The 16,807-nt window shown below is 40.2% G+C and overlaps 1 protein-coding gene across 1 annotated transcript in view; it reads left to right on the forward strand.

Moving 5' to 3' along the window:
• The window catches only part of cep89 (centrosomal protein 89), a 54,133-nt gene that overhangs the window by 33,658 nt on the left and 3,668 nt on the right, over positions 1 to 16,807 (forward strand). Inside the window, exon 17 of the mRNA XM_054615213.1 lies at positions 10,438 to 10,586. Within this exon, the coding sequence (XP_054471188.1) occupies positions 10,438 to 10,586 (149 nt within the window). The remainder of the gene's footprint in view (positions 1 to 10,437; positions 10,587 to 16,807) is intronic.

Raw genomic sequence — 16,807 nt, forward strand, 5'->3', positions numbered from 1 at the left:
GGAGGTAAGGGTAGATAGTGGGTGAACAAAGCACCAGGCTTTAACAACAGAGACCCCTATCAGTTTTCCATTTCCAACTGTTTTCTAGTTACCTCGTTGCCTAACCTTACCAATTTGGTTAATTATTGTAACCATGACAACAAAGGTCCCGAGCCTTAACAAAGTAGTTATTCTTCCCCAAACCACAATATTGGCCCTTCCCTTGACTAAGTGCTTATTTTCACTCAAATCAAATGTTCTCCAAACCTTAATCATAGCTATGTCACATCGTAAAACTGATTTATTAGTCAACAGTGATTTGTAACTGTTTCGATGGGCACTGACAGATTATGTTGTCCTGGCAATTGGGGCATCAGATGAGAAAATATGTTGTTCCCAAGGGCAATTACTAACAAAGCATTTTGTCATTAGATTTGAAGGGCTTAGAACATTGTGTACCCCTGCCTTTGAATCCAGCTCCATTAATGCTGTTTTGTAGCTGAATCTGAGCTCTCACAGGAGGCTGAACCAGAGGAGAACTTACCCACGGGGAAATCAATAAGTATCACCTTGACTTATTCTACAAACCACTATCAACAATAAGTCGATATTTGTAGAAAGCAAAAAGTGCTTTGATCAACATATTTTGTCGTATAATAGAAAAGACCTTGATCACCAAGATGAAAGCAAGTCTTGAGCAGCGTTATCACAGTCAGAAGCACAACATTGAGCTCCAGGCGCTCTGTTGCATCTGCACCTTTAAAGCCAAAATTACACAACAGTCAATACTCATGCATGGATTCTGGCAAGACGAATTCGATGGAACACTGTGTTTACTACAAGAAAAATAGCTTTGAGCTGGCAAGTAATACTGGTAGCTTGGTGGGTTTAGATTTACAGTCTTACCGTTAGAAAACGTTGAATGTCTCCATGCGATTAACAGCAAAACAGTGGAGGATCTACCTCCAACAGCCTTTTGACTGACAGACTTTCAGCAGGAACTCCACAACACATACCACACAGAGAAGCCCCTAATGCACCCACCACTTCTAAACTCCTAGCTGGCTGCATATTTGTGTGTGTGTGTGTGTGTGTGTGTGTCTTGCAATTTGTAAAACCTCCCTTTTATAATGTAGATAGCAGGCAAGCTGGGACACATGTCCTCCCCATCCCAGATGTTCTCGGCTCCCCTGCCTCCCCCTCTCTCCTCCTCCTCCTTTCGGTGTGGATTGTTGATGATAGCTTTGACCTTTACTGTCAGAATATCTGCTTGGTGAGGCTCCTCTCAATTATACGATTGATCCAGAAGTTGTGTTCCTGCTGCTGTTGGCAGATCTTTCATCCTTGTCACAACAAATCAGTGTAAACATTTCCGTGGTTAACTTCCTTCATTAAAAAAAAAAAGACAAACATTAAATTAAAACATTTTAAAATACACTTTGTATCTTCAACTGTGCTGTCTAGACCTTTTTACTACTATTATTTATTTGAACCTAAGGGTTTTATGTATATTTGATTGCAAGTAAGCCATTTACATAATACCCCCACTTCAGATGTTTGCCATTAAAAGATACAATAATCTTTAATGTCTAGATCATTTGCCTTACAAACCAAACCACTTGCCCAGAAGATGAAATCTTAAAAACATATTGCTTTCATCATTTCAAGTCCAGTGGTCCCTCTCTGTCTGAGCTAAAATGGGATTTCTCTTTTTATTCCAGAAATTGACAAAAGTGGATTTGTAAATTTGATCTACTTTTGTTGGAATCATACTTCTGCAAAGATACATGATGAATACATTCAACTGTAATATGTATATTCTCTGTTAAGCTGCAGAACCTACAGACCAATTTGGCTTTACAGGAACAGTGTTGTTCCTTAACTTCATTGTATTCTGTCTTAATCACCAGGTTACACTGTGATCTGTGGGCTCTAGATTCTATCTCTATCTTTTTAACCTACTTTCCATGCTGAATCAGTTTTCCATCCTTGATATATCCTTTAAATGCATGTTGTTCAGCCGTCTGTCTGCTTCTCTCTGAAATTGCTTTTTCAGAGAAGTTAGCAACAGTGTGGACTCCATGTTAGCTCTGACAGCTTGACGGAGTAGCAGCGGGGGGCGAGGCTTAACGAAGGGTCAATTGAGGCCTCTCTACTCCGCATTCTGCACAGCTTTTGAGCTGCTTTCCTTTAGACAGATATTCAGGCATTTTTCTCCGGCCCTCAGCTGTTACAAGGACAAATGTGTGGACCTAAAATGATGCATCTGACACTTACAATGTTCTGTCAAAGTGTATTTCATCACAAGCAGCAATTACTGTATGTCTTGGGATGTGGCTCAGCTCTGGAAGCTCCTTGCTATAAAATGTAGGCACACAGGAGTGTGTAAGGGAGAAAAGTGAGCAGAACAGAATCTGCTGAAACACCAACACAGGTGCTAAGACGTTCACATAGGCTAGTACCAACAGGATGTGAGTACAGGGATTGAACCAAACACAAGTTAATTGATCCAAAAAAAGGAAGGAAACTGAATTATTTAAGGCAATTTATTTTGGGTTTCCAAAGCTATTCTATTGATTGAAACAGATTCTATATTCTGTTTGGAGGCTTCTTGTGCGTGCCTGCAATCCGCCGGGCTCAGCTGCACTGATTTCAGGCTGTGACATGGCCGCCAGAGGTTATCACAGCCACTCGTATCTACGTATTTCTGTAGCGATGCATATATTTTGCATGTATCAGCCCATTTGGTTTACGCCTAGAGCATAACTACTTTTTCCGGTTTCCTGTAATTATATTTCCCCGCAAACATGAAATAATTTGGATGTGTATTCCCGGGATTCCAGCTTCCCCAGGATTAAACCCTAATAAGCTCTGTTTGCACTCTGGAGCACTGACATACAGAAAGTAGAACAACACATCTGAGCAGCGGTGTATGCACTAACAAGCTGCCAACAAGCTCTGATCTGCAGAAATACACAGCATAAATGTAAGACGAGTGTAAAAAGATTCACTTTGTAATTCTACATTCACCTCTTAAATGATAACATGATTGTTTTATTTGCTTGCCATCCAACAAGATATTTAGAAGAGTACTCAAAATCATGTATCACGTGCCCAAGGAAACCCATTTTTTCAAGTTTGCTTTTGCCTTTACGACCAGAAGTTTTTTACACACCTGAGTAGGAGAGCTGAGATAATCTGATGAGCTGTGGGCTGTGTTGTCGTCCCAGTTCTTTACCAAGGGAGGTGCATTTGTGTGTGTGTGTGTGTTTGTTTTTGCTGGTACAACATCCTCATGCTCTGAACTTTTTCAAACCAAGCAGACAACGAGGCTTACTTCTCTTGCTTCTGTCACTACACTAACCCTCTACTGTAGTTATCCTTTGCCTTTGCAAACCAAGCTCATCACACCGGTGGACTGGCTCATACTACGTACTACAAGAGCTTCACTTCTCTGCAAAGGTCAGAGATTTTTAACCAAAAGGGCATGACAGCGGAGTCTTGTGAGAGGTGGCAAATCAGATCTTCCTCGACATTGAGACATTCAATGCTGTTCATCAGTAGCTTAGCAGGAAAAATGTAATCATTTCTAACCTTTCCTGAACCAAGAGAAGATACCTGACCTCCCTGCGTCACACTCTGAAAGATTTACATATTGAAAAGTTGGAGCTGCACCTAAACACACAGGATTCTTCTGTTGGCCACTGGGAGATGTCCAGTATATTTATAGTTTAAGCCACTGGGAGCCAACCAGCACAACCACAGTGTTTTTTTCTGTTGGCCCCTGGGAGCTTAGTATTGCAACCACAGCCTTGCATTCTCTACCACTGGAAGCTTTTCCACTGCATGGTCCGCCTCGACTAATATCACGTTTGGTAACCGGTCCTTTTTGCTAATTTGGGTTCCACTACAGATACTACCCCCTAAACCTGCACTTTGTCAACGTAGTATAGGCCTTCGTAGTGTACAGTGTAGTTTTGCAAGGTGCCATTTTTTTAAATATGGGTCGAGGGAATAAAAAAACGATATAGACGGTTGCTTGGTTATTCAAAAACTGCGTGTTTGTTCAGGATGTTTAAGGCTAGTGGTGTTTTTTTCTCATACAATCAGTAATCTGAAGTTCTTTTACTCCACCTCCTAGTACTGGCTCAGCTTGCTTGGAACCTTGACTGAGGTGGTTTTAAAAATCGCCAAGTACTGTCCACAACCTTGGCTAATGTAAAACCAAAAAAACCCAGCAAGTGAAGTTCAGTAGAGCTTAACTACGCTCCCATTCATTTTTTTATTAGATGCAGTAAAACGGGTGTAGAGTCTTCCTGCCCTATTGAACTGCTTCATTACCTAATGACGCAAGACAGCCAATCTCAGCCGAAAGGTCAGTTTGTTTACTCATGCACTGATGCTTTATTGCTGAGAGAATGGAGGCATTGCTCTAGGGAATTTAAACATTTGGATATGTGAATTAATGAATCGGATAAAAGGGTATGGTGTGGTTATGAGGTTGTGAGGTGTTAATTAGAATAATAGCAGGTTGATGGGTAAAAATGAGTGGAGGGTGTTTATACAGTAGCCTTTAACACAAGCTCAAGATTTACTCTGCATTCAGACTATTACTGTAGCAGCAGTTGTTGGCTGCAGCACAAATTGTATTTCAGCGTGAGGCAGGACATATGGCAGCCCTGATACATTGCCGGTTTCAAACAGGTGGTAGGACCCAGAAGATATACGTCAAATAGCATTTTATACGGACAAACTATATGAACCAGATGACTGGACTTTTTAGAAAATAAACGGAGTAAAGTTTGTTCAAGTTCAAGCAGAAAACTTGAATGTAGTGCTAGTCACTGCAACATGCAGTATATCAAACGCTCTCCCACAACATCCACCAGCAGGCTCTAGGTTGCCCCAGGGGGAAGTTGTTATTGTCAGGTCTGAGTCTAGACGCCATATACATATTGATCTATTTTCACATAAAAATCCATGAGACGTAAGTTGACTGACTGAAATGTACTTTCAATGATTTTAAAAGTGCTCAAATATTCAGTAATAAAAAGTTGTAACTCTTAAGGTGTCAGACTGATATCAAGTCAAATCTCAGTCTGTGCTAAAAAAACACGACTGAGCAGTTCTCAGGTTTGTGTGCTGATTTGTACTTGGTGAAACTTCTGTGGCTAAACAACTGTTATGAAGGAATATATAAAAAATAATGAGAAACATCTTTATGCAACTTCAATCGCCCACTAATTTGTAGTATCAAAAATGCTTTTCTGCCCTGAAATTTTGTATATTTGTTTTTTTACTGTGTGGAGAAGGTCAGCCAGCCTCTGGGCTACAGCTAGGAGGGGGGATATATTGGTTTGGCGTAGCTCAGCTCAGCTTGTTATGAGGGCTAAATGTCACCGCTTCAGCTGGGCTGATGCTGTTGCCGTGCTGCCTCCCCGGGGGGGTTGATGGAGATTCAAGCCAAGCTTTGGAGACATTTTGCTTTCCAGGTTAAAGTTGTCCAACAGAAAATACCAATTCCATTCATTACTGAGCACACACTGGGAATTTGCGTGCTGGTTGGGGAGAGAGTTAGGGCCATATTTATGGCTAAAGCTCTCAACCGGCCGGGCCAAGTGTTCATTCTATGATGGGAACAGATCCAGATGCTTTTCAGATGAATAGTTAGAAGACACAATTGTTAACAGGGCATCGTAGCCACCCTGCTAAGATAGGACCATGACTGTTGAGTGCCTCTTCCACGTGTCTAGCAAAGATGTTTGATATCGGGAGCTGACACATGTCTTCTTCTCTTTCTGTGCACTGTAAATACCCTCTGTAGACTACATATCATCTAGAGACTCAAATTCCATAAGCAAACTACAACAAATTGATACATACATGATAACATTTTAAATCTGAATGATTTAATTGCCGGTTGACACATTGACACTGTGTTAAACATTTAAACAATTTATTGCACCATCAAATGATTAACCATTTCAATTCCAGTAACAGTATATTGGTATATTCTGCTTATTTTTAACATAATACATATTGGCAGCCTTGTCGAAACATCATAAGACGGCTGGTTAAATTATTGTCTGTTGTAGTTTTGATTGACTTTCTTTCGCTGTGACGTAGGTCAGTGGAAAACAGCCTGTCACTGTTGCTGACCTCTAAGTACATCAGACTATAGCAGGGTGGTGGCTGATGACATATGCTGCCCCTTAATAACCACCTGGGCCTTCTTCTGAGGAGAAGCAGCCACAGGTAGAAGAGAGGCGAATGTGTCACCTCTGCAGGATTAAGCGGGCAAGTCTATATTTTCTGTTCTGCTCTTTAGAAGGTGAGGCCTGTGTAAAACTTGAGTTGGGCGTGCTGCATGCTGGGACTAATGCCAAGCGGCAACCTCCGACGCAAAAAAAAAGCTAATGCGGAAGTGCGAAAATCTGCAGTTCTTTGAATGGCCGCTTGAGGCTGGCTCCTCCTCTATAGCTAATGTCCTGCCCATGACAACTGTACAGGGGGTGTATGTTTGTATAATTCACCCATTTAAATTATATTAAGGCTCAAAGTTATGCTTAATTAAGGGTGCGTTCGATTAGAGCGACGGGTTGCTTTCACAGCCGATAGCTGTCTGCTAGGTGTCACCTCAGCTAATTTTAGTCACTGAATTTAAACCTCTTCGCCATGTTTGTGGTGTCGGTGCCTGTTGGATAATTTCTCATCCAAATATCGGACAAATGATAACACTTGCTATGCGTTAGCTGTACGCTCGGCATTCTGCTGGCCATGATTTATGACCCCACAAGTCATGCAAACACACACACAGACAAAAACACACGTACACACCAGCCTGCACTCCACAGTGTTGATGTCAGAAAATGAAAGGTGCTTAATCAATCAGACACATTACTTGTGACACTATTGTCAGGCTGTGCTCATTCTCTGTACTTGCACATATATTACACATGTATTTGTGAGCCAGGACATGCAGCAGGGCTGCCTCCAACGAAGCCAGGTGACGTAGTATAAAGAGTATCGAAGTCCCATGGATGTATGAAGAGAACTGGGTACAGCTTTAGAGGAAAGGTCCCTTTCATTCCTATGAAAGGTGTTCATGATGCTAAAAAAGGTTCAACTGCAGGGTATAACATTTCTTCCTCCAATATATGGGCCGCTAGAGCAATCACACTTGCAAGGCCTTTAATTCCGCCTCCCAACGGCTCACTCACATGCTCATCATTATGCCTCGGGAAATAACTCTGGATTTGGTTATCAGTGAATTTTATAGCTTGTAGGACCTAATGATTTAAATAAGGGCTATTTAACTGTTCGTACTGGGAAAAAAAAGAAAAATGATCCCCTGATTTGCAGAAGTCCCTTTTTCAATGAAGTCCATGGGAAACATTTTTTCGGTCCCCATGGCATCACTTGATGGACTTGGAAGATGTGATATCGTGGTTTAGCTACGACAAAAAATGGATTAAAGCCTGGCGCTTTTCTTGTAGGCTTGCTAGGTCCACAAAGAGGAGGGGTCAAACAAATAAGGGACTTTCACCCAGCAGACTGCTGTTTGTGTCCCATGTGGAACCAAGTCAGCGTTGACTTTTTGTTTCAACACCACTTACATATATTGTTTTTACGTAATAAACATTCCTATTTTAACAAAAACCCGGTCTTTACCTAAACTTAACCAAGGTGTTTTGCAACCTAACAGTTTCTGCACCCTGGGGGCATATGCAGGCGCACTGATAGACATGTACACAGTAAGTAGAGTACAAGGTTATCAATTGCTGGTCTCATGATGCTCTGAATATATTTATTGCTTGAAAATACTAATGCTTGATTGCAAAAAAAGCAGTTAAAGATACCAGTTTCATTATCCGTACAAGTCGGTGTCATATAGAGCTTATTTTAAAAAAAGGAATAAAAACAATCCAGGTTGTGTCATATAACATATTTGTTCCATATGTAAGGGAAATTGTGAAATAAAACAAGCCGCCTCATGGCTGAAGAGCTTTTGGGGAAATATGGCATCCTTTATCTTCAAGGCAAAGTGAGCTTGTATATCTAAGCCTGTCACAGATGATTTAATAGATGTGGCGGGTAGAGAATGAGACAACAGTGTTGTAAATCATATGCTCCGGGTAATGCCAAACGCTTGCATGTGTAATTCACATGTGCTCAATCGATGTCAGGGCCTGACTGTTATGGACTTAGCCCTTGGTCAGCAAATAATACCATGATGATGCTATCAGTGTCTGAACATCATTCATACATTCATTAGACATAAGCATTTTTAATTTGCTTATTGCTGAACAAACCACTACGTGTCTAGCCTTCCATACTGATGATGCGCTCATAAGCGTCATGTTACTCTGTCATCGCCCTGTTTATATTCTGTGGTCTGTCTGTTGATGGGATCATGTAGAAAGCTACGTAACGTATTTCGTGGTTAATCCAACCTTTGTGTAGACTCTGATATATGAGGTAAATCATTTTTTATGAAAACTGCTCACAATGATGATGATGATCTGATTTTCTTCTTTATGGACTATATTTTCTTTGGTGGACTATTGGTCTGGGAATAATGTGATTTCTTTTTTTTTTTTTTTTTTTTTTTTTTTTTTTTTTTTTTTTTTTTTTTTTTTTTTTTTTTTTTTTTTGAAAGAGGTACTATCCCATTTTTGCAACAGTTTCTAGCCATGTGGAAAATTTGGCTATGGGAATAGAGAGACTCTGCAACTGTCAAACTTAATTGGACCCAAAGCCCTTTTTACCCAGAGCAAACTCATTTTGACATGCTCTTAGCTCTCAAGTCCATCCAGGTAATTACTTTATTTTTTTTTCATGCTTTTCATCATCTCTTTGAGAGGAAACTGTCTTTTTAAAGCGAGGCCCAAACATTCATACAGTACAATAAAATATAAAGGGGAAATGTGTAGAAATGACAAAACTGTCAGCCACATACAATGTTCAAAATATTTAAAACCACATCCATTGACCGAATCATAGGAAATGTGAAATATTTTTGCTTTTAAGTCACTGGAAATCTAGTTCTTCATTCAATTCCAAAGGGTATTTAAGAAAAGCCATGTCCCTCCTTGTTTTCCGAAGCATCATGAGGCCCTATTGTATGTGATCTCTCTGGTCAGTGTTCTACTCATTATAATGACCAATTTACCCACATTAATTAAGCCATGTTTCTGTTGTTGGGAGATACATGGATGTCTCCTCGGTTGGGATTGTTTGGCTAGGGGAAAAGCATTTGAAAAGGCTTCAGAAAGAGAAGCTATGGTTGCTCTCTGTTGCCAATAGGCACGAACAGTTGGGGGTAAAATATGCTTTGTGCGAACACATCGTGTTCAGATAATTACAACTTACCAGTCCTCTGATTTTGTATCATAATTACTAAATTAAAAGAAGGGATAAGATAGCTTCAGAAATACATTTAAATCACCATTATTAAATCACAAACACACTTTGTACAAATGTCTCAGAATCAAATCCAGACAAGCCAGCTGCATTATAATTAATAATCATTTAGTGTAGAGGGTAAAAAAAACAGTCTGTTTAAAAGGGTTAATTGAACAAGTTGAGTGAAAAAGTCCTACACACACACACACACACACACACACACACACACACACACACACACACACACACACACACACACACACACACACACACACAGTGTGTGTCCTCATACAGACCTTGTTTTTCTCCTCCCTAAATATCCAACTGCAGAGCACAGAGCAGCAACCCACAGTATCCATCCTCTGTTTCTTTCTCTGCATATTCAGTGTCCTCTGCCTCTCTCGCTCTGTTACAGTTTCGCTTCTTTCATTGATTCTGTCTTCACTTACCAGCCCTCTTTTTGCTTTATATGATTGTTATTCTAGTCCACACAACAATAAACATGTATGCCACTTGTATGAGTGTGTGTGTGCGCTGCACCACCTGCAGTAGTTCTCAACTGTCCACAGCTCAACAGCCGCTGATCTGATGACACGACAACTTAGATGTAGGTCTCAAACATAACTATTTTTTCTGGACACACACATCCAACCAACACAAATGCAGTAGAAATACACATGCACCCAAACCAGCCTCTCCATAGAAGATGTGTGTGTGTGTGTGTGTGTGTGTGTGTGTGTGTGTGTGTGTGTGTGTGTGTGTGTGTGTGTGTGTGTGTGTGTGTGTGTGTGTGTGTGTGTGTGTGTGTGTGTGTGTGTGTGTGTGTGTGTGTGTGTGTGTGTGTGTGTGTGTGTGTGTGTGTGTGTGTGTGTGTGTGTGTGTGTGTGTGTGTGTGTGTGTGTGTGTGTGTGTGCGCTCACCTTGTCCCAATGTGTGTGACTCCCCCTCCTCCACCCCAGTTGTCTCTGCTGCGCTGTCCTTCATGTAAATCCGCCTCCTTCATAGCAACTCCACATCTCATTCCTCTGCGTGTGTGTTTACGTGTATGTGCAGGTGTACCGGAGGCAGGCGTCAACTAGACTGGCAGTGTTGGAGGAGGCAGCTGAGGGGAGGACAGCTTCTTACCAGAGCGAGATCCTTCACCTGCAGAGGCTGCTAAAAGAAAGACAGGAGGCTGAGGAGAGACTGCTGCAGTCCAAACGGTAGGAGGGGAGATAGAGAGAGAGGAAGGAGAGAGTGGAGGAGAAACGATCGGAGGCGGGCGAACAGCAAAAGGGGGAGGCTAGGGAGAGTGTGTGTGAATGAAAGGAGGAGGAGAAAGAGAGAGGAGTCAGTGTGTGTGTGTCGCGGGAGGGAGGGCAGAGACATGGAGAGGCAGCCGTAAGGTGTGCATGAAGGCAGAGCCGGTCACATCAACAGAACAATTGCTGAGAAGAAACAGATGGAGATGTCTAGATGAACAGATCTTTGTCAGCCTTTTTGTTAATCCTCTGTCTTTTTCTTACATTGTTTCCCTCAAAAAGAATAAGCCAGGCAAATTATTATCTCGTTTAGCTTACCATTGATTTTTAAATCACAGGGAGAGTACAGTACAGACATGCCAGATTTTGAGATAAAAAGTGTTTACATAGTTTGTCCACCAGAGAGCACTTACTCAAATGTCTTTTTAATTGATGTTCATACCTTGGTCACAAGTCTTTAAAGCTGCTAAATGGAACTTTTATTTTGTGTTGATTTTGGTGATCCCTGTGGCCAAAAGCTGTAGTTTTTCCGAGCCCCAGAGTCCCTTTGGAAAACCTCTCGTTTTACTGCAGCCGGGTCTGACAGACTACTCCGCTCAGTCCTGGATCTCCTGTGCCTTTCTTTCCCCCCCAGTAAGCCCAGCAATATGGCCTCGCCCTCCAGCAGTGTGATGTCCTTGTTGCTGTGGGAAGGATATTCTGGTGAACCTGTGTAAATCATTTTGTCAGATTTAAAGGGAGAATCAGACCTGATGACAGGCATTAAGAATAACTGTATAGAGAAAGTCTTGTCTGCTTATGTAAATCATATAGAGGCATCAGTATTAAATTGAGACTGCTACATAACCAGTTAAAAGGCCATAATAGTAACTTTTATAACAAAATTAAAATCTGCTACAACAAATATATATTTAACAAACATATGAGTGGAAATAATGCAATTCAAGAATGCATGAAATAGCTTTGTGTATGTGAAAGTCATTGTGAGAAATACAAATTGTTCCGAATCACAGAGCGAATATAACATTGGACTTAAATTCATACAGCTTGTTGCGCTGCCCACAAGTGGCAAAAAAATCAGTTCAAGACGCGGTTATGCTTAGTTTTTACCCTCTATGAGGGTCGGCTGTGGTGTAGTGGAGAGCAAGGTAGTTCTCCAATCAGAAGGTCGGTGGTTCGATACCCGGCTTCAGCAGTCGATGTGTCCTTGGGCAAGACACTTAACCCAAAGTTGCTGATGTCTGATGGTGGCACCTTGCATGGTAGCCTGTCATCAGTGTGTGAATGGGTGAATGATATGTAATATACTACTGACTGTAAGTCGCTTTGGATAAAAGCGTCTGCTAAATGACTGTAATGTAATTTAGTTGAATCCTCAAGTAACACACGTAGTATTATTCCGCTAACGACGCAGCCAATTGTTTATGCGAGTGTGTGTGTGGTTAAAACGTGGTTACGAGTGTATTTCTGCATTTCAGGTGTCGTTATCTAAATTATTTGTTTATGTCATGTGTAAGTTTCAGTAACGAATATTGTCAGATTAATTTTTACTGGAGTTTTAAAATTAAAATATCATTAATTTTACCAGCATTGACCTACAGTAGCCATTTAGTTTAACAGGACACAGTGCGACCCACAACAACAAGTGAGAGTACAAACAACAACACATCTTGGTAACCCAGCAACATCTCCAAACATAATTTTACAAAAGCACGACATCCTGTCATTTGCTACTGTGTATCTATGTGTTCTCCATATATGTGTTATATATGTGTGTCCAAGAGATAGATGCTGACATCCCTGTAAACCACTGCACCCATAAGATCACACAGCTCATTTCTACATTTCTCTCTCCACACTAAATCAGTAACTACCAACCCTCCGGTCCCAACTGTGTATTGTCATTCACAGATGCTAGATGACTGGTGGTGGAACAACTGTACTTGATTTTCAACAGGATTTACATATTGCCTGAAGCATTTTCTTTTAAAAATACATCGAAAGGTCTCTGCTGTGACAAACAACATGGGGGGGTAATTATCTGTTTGGGTATATGCAAAAATAAGTATAATATTATATCATATTGTAAGTATTGTATTCATGTAAATATATACTGTGCGTTTTTCTTTTGTGTATATACATATATATATATATTCTTCAGTATTTTTGAATACTTTGTGCCCTAATGTCAGAAGAGAAAAAGAGAATAGCGATCTTGTAAATGAAGGCTGTTTGTAAATGATAATTGTGTGCCATTAAGCTAATTGAATTGTCCTGGTGAGGGAATTACTGTAATAACCAAAATAACTGAAATGACAGAAGAAGTCACAAAGTTATGTGAAAAAATGATAAATGTCATGTAGCCAATCATTGGAGTAGGGACTGATTTTCAGGAAGATATATTTTTAACAATGTACTGCTGCAGTGTGACAGCCCTGAGAAACTCGACTGGTACTTTGTTGTTACTGAAACAATCTCCCACTTCCTCTTTATTCCCCCATTGGTGTGTCTGTTTTTAGCTCCGTCCCTGGGCCTGCTGCCCGCTGCTATCAAATGAAAGCTAGCTAATCAGATTCTGAGATCCTGTCCTGCTCGGCCCTGAGGGCATCTTAATGACAAATCACACACACACACACTCACACACACACAAAACCAAACACATCACTCACAGTACTTGCAATGGCTTTACGACACCACAAATCTTGTGAAAATACATTCCCCACCAGATTCACCAAACATGCGCTCTACCCTGGATGCTGTGAGTCATTGGGATGCGTGTGAGTGAAGCCCTGACTGACCCCCAAATAAAGTAGACTAGTCTACCAGCCACAGCAAAAAAAGTGAATTTGATAAAGGTAGCTGAAGTTTCTAGTTGATTCACATTAAGTCAAATAGTTCGACTTTGATTTTATTACTTTCACCTGGTTATATAATTCTTTCACATAACATTAAGAATTTGTTTTGACTGAATGTGTTCGATATTTTTGTGAGGACCCATAAAATTAGATGAAATTGATTTGAATAAATTAAGAATGTACTGCGAATTTTTGGAGAATGGATTTATAGATAGTTAAGGATATATCTATAATAGTTTTTGTATAAAATAATTGTAGATTTCATTCCGGGGTACAGCCCTGGACTATTATTTGCAGAGTAAACTTGTGCTTACTTAGATATTGTTTCAGCTTGGTGAAACACTCTTTCAGTTGAAATTCTGATCTGAATTCATTCTTCCTCCTTACAAGCGTGTTGGAAGCTATTGCTACTGTTTTCACACACTGGAAAACAAGCAGTGTAAATCGCTGACTATTTATGTTAATGGCGCACACGCTTGTAGCCTCATGCATCATTAATGCTAAAGCCCATGAATGCAGATTTTAGTAGCATTTAATTATCCCTTGGTTTCCCACTAGGGTCAGGAGTGGTTCAGAGGAATCATGGCTGATTCTCTGTTCCCCTTTTGTTACCTGTTCCTTACATGCCGTTACAGTCTTTTAAAACTCGTACTTCCTTGTAATGGCTCAGCAATTTCAGGAAAACATTTTTTTTAAAGTAATACAAGGAAGCATTGAATTGACAAGTAACAACAGTTTTTTCTCTTTTGTATCTCCAGCTTCTCTTTGGAAGGTTTCTTTTGTGATCTAAAGCAAGTAGAGGGTGAAGTCTTCCATTAGCACGTAGTCGGAGTACTTTGTTAATAGCTGCACTCTGCTCACATATATAATCCATAATCTGTTTGTAGAGAAAATAAAAAAAACCCACAGTGGACCTGTTAGTTGCTTAGTGTTATGATATGATATATATTGCAATTCAACAACAGAATGTTGCCACATATGTACATTTTATATGGAGAATAAATCTAGGACCTAGAACCTTTTATTAAAAAAAAAAAAGTTGATGTTAATGATGTCCGAGTATCATGCTTAAGTCAAATTTTTCCGAAGATATGGATCTGAGAATAGCCAGATTCAATTTGGAAAAGCCAGTGACATGTGTGAAGGTTACAATTGACTATTACATGGCCATTGCGGTGTGTCTCTGGGTCTAGCGCTATTAAATTATCCATGGGTATTTTCAAAATGACACACTTCTTTTTGGATAGGGAACAGAAGGATAGAGACTTTATTGAAGTGATAATTAAGGACTGATGTCTCATGCTAGTGCCTGTACGGTTCCCTGTGGCCGCCTCCCAGCCAGACTTATAAACCCCACTGCTCGGATAACATTGAATAATGTTAGTGTCTGAGCTGACAGTGCGAGGATGGTGAGGGGGGAGTTCTGTGCAGAGCGATAGACCGAATCCTGAGATGGCTGCAGCTTATTGAAGCTATGATTGTAATGGAGACGTACTGAGGTAGAAGAACTGCTTCTGAGCCTTTCATTCAAAATGCAGCTATTCAACCTACTGATCACTACAGCTTCCCCAACAAAACACACATACACGTCACAGCAACACTCCTGTTTAATTTTCCGCCTCTTATAGCGGCAAGATTTATCTTCATATTTCGTCTGAGTAGCTGCATAGGAAGCATTGCAGACTGTTGTTGCCATGGGTAACGCATATGTGCATGCTGTTTTGGCTGGAGGTAATTAGAAGATGATGGCGTTTGTGTGGATCTTTACTCAAGGTAGAAAATGTGTTTTTAGTTTGTCAATGAAAGAAACATTAATTGATCTTCACTTTAATAAAAGTGAGAGCACGTTTTTCCTTTTTCCACACATAGTTGAGTCAATGCTTTCAGATACATTTGTGATCTCAGAGGGACTCTATGATTTTAGATTTAATTGAAAATACTGAATAACAAACCATAAACAACTAAATAGATAGTTCACTTCTCTCCAAAATTATCCTTTTGACAATTATAAACTATTCATATGAGACTTTCCTTATGTGCCACTTAAACTACTTAAACAGGTTAGAGAACAGACTTTTTTTGTCCAGAATGTAAAATGACTGCTTGAACAGTGTCTGAAGTTTAACAGTATGTCTTATCATAGCTTATCGTAGGGGGACCCCCTATGAAACAAAATTATATATCTTATCCTGATCCAATTAATTTGATACAAACTTGGGCTTTAGCATGTTCGCAGTCTTAATTTAGCGTGTTCGCATGTGAACATTTTCCAATTAGCACTAAACACAGAGTGCAGCTGAGGCTTGGGTGACCAGATGTCCCGATAAAATTCAGGACAATCCTGAGTTACCAGCAGTTGTCCCGAAGCCTGTTCTGTTTGTCCTGAAAATTGAACTAAATCCGAGTTTTGATCCGATATAAAACATTAAATACTGATTGTTGTCAAATACTATTTTGGTGTTGTCCACAGACAGGAAAATATTGGACAAATTGATGATGGCGTTAAATGAAAAGTTCCAATCACTTCACTCGAAACCACAAATGTGAACTTCACATGGCGTTAGAAGAAAAGCCTCAAGTCAATGCATTGCAATATAACCGTTAGCTGTTATAAGCAGGACTATGCGAGGGAGACTCTGTGCTGTAAGCAGATGAGCCAGTCAATGTGATTACTCCGAGCAGCATGCATGGAAATAAATTACAATATAATAAGTGTCTGATTAAATCAGTTTTTCCAAATGTTTCTAAGGTTATTCCTTTAAGGACAGCCTCACAGAGCTGCTACCATGGCTGTAGACTCTTAGTCTTGTTTTATGTTTCGCTGCTTCAAGACAGAAAAGCACCAACAAAAGCGTATCCCCAATCCTGTATGTCTAAAGTTTTTTTGTTTTTTTTTACTGTGTACCTGTTGAATCCAGCTAAACCGAGTCATTATTCTAAATTGTTAATTGTTAATTTAGAATAATGAGCCAGAGGCAGAAAGCGAAAGAACAGTTTGTCATGCTCTTCAAACCAGCTGGCTGGACACAGATAAGTCCACTTACCTTGAAGACAAGGCTGTTCAGCTTGTCACTTCATTTCAAATACACATGTACTATATTTGAGTTGTTCAGTTATGCTGATTTTCCTCCGCTCTAATAAGCGGCTCACTGAGTCCAGGGAAGGCAGTTGATTGCCTCAGTTGCTGACATTTCAGCAGCATGTGACGAAAGAGCTTTAATCCATCAGCCATTATAGCAATAACAGCACACACGGGTAATTACAGTGCTGTCTCCTTGGAGCTGTTATTCTTTTCTTTTATCACTGCTCCCTTCTTTTGTCTCCGTC

Source organism: Anoplopoma fimbria, chromosome 2 (assembly GCF_027596085.1).
Source record: "Anoplopoma fimbria isolate UVic2021 breed Golden Eagle Sablefish chromosome 2, Afim_UVic_2022, whole genome shotgun sequence".
Taxonomy (NCBI): Eukaryota; Metazoa; Chordata; class Actinopteri; order Perciformes; family Anoplopomatidae; genus Anoplopoma; species Anoplopoma fimbria.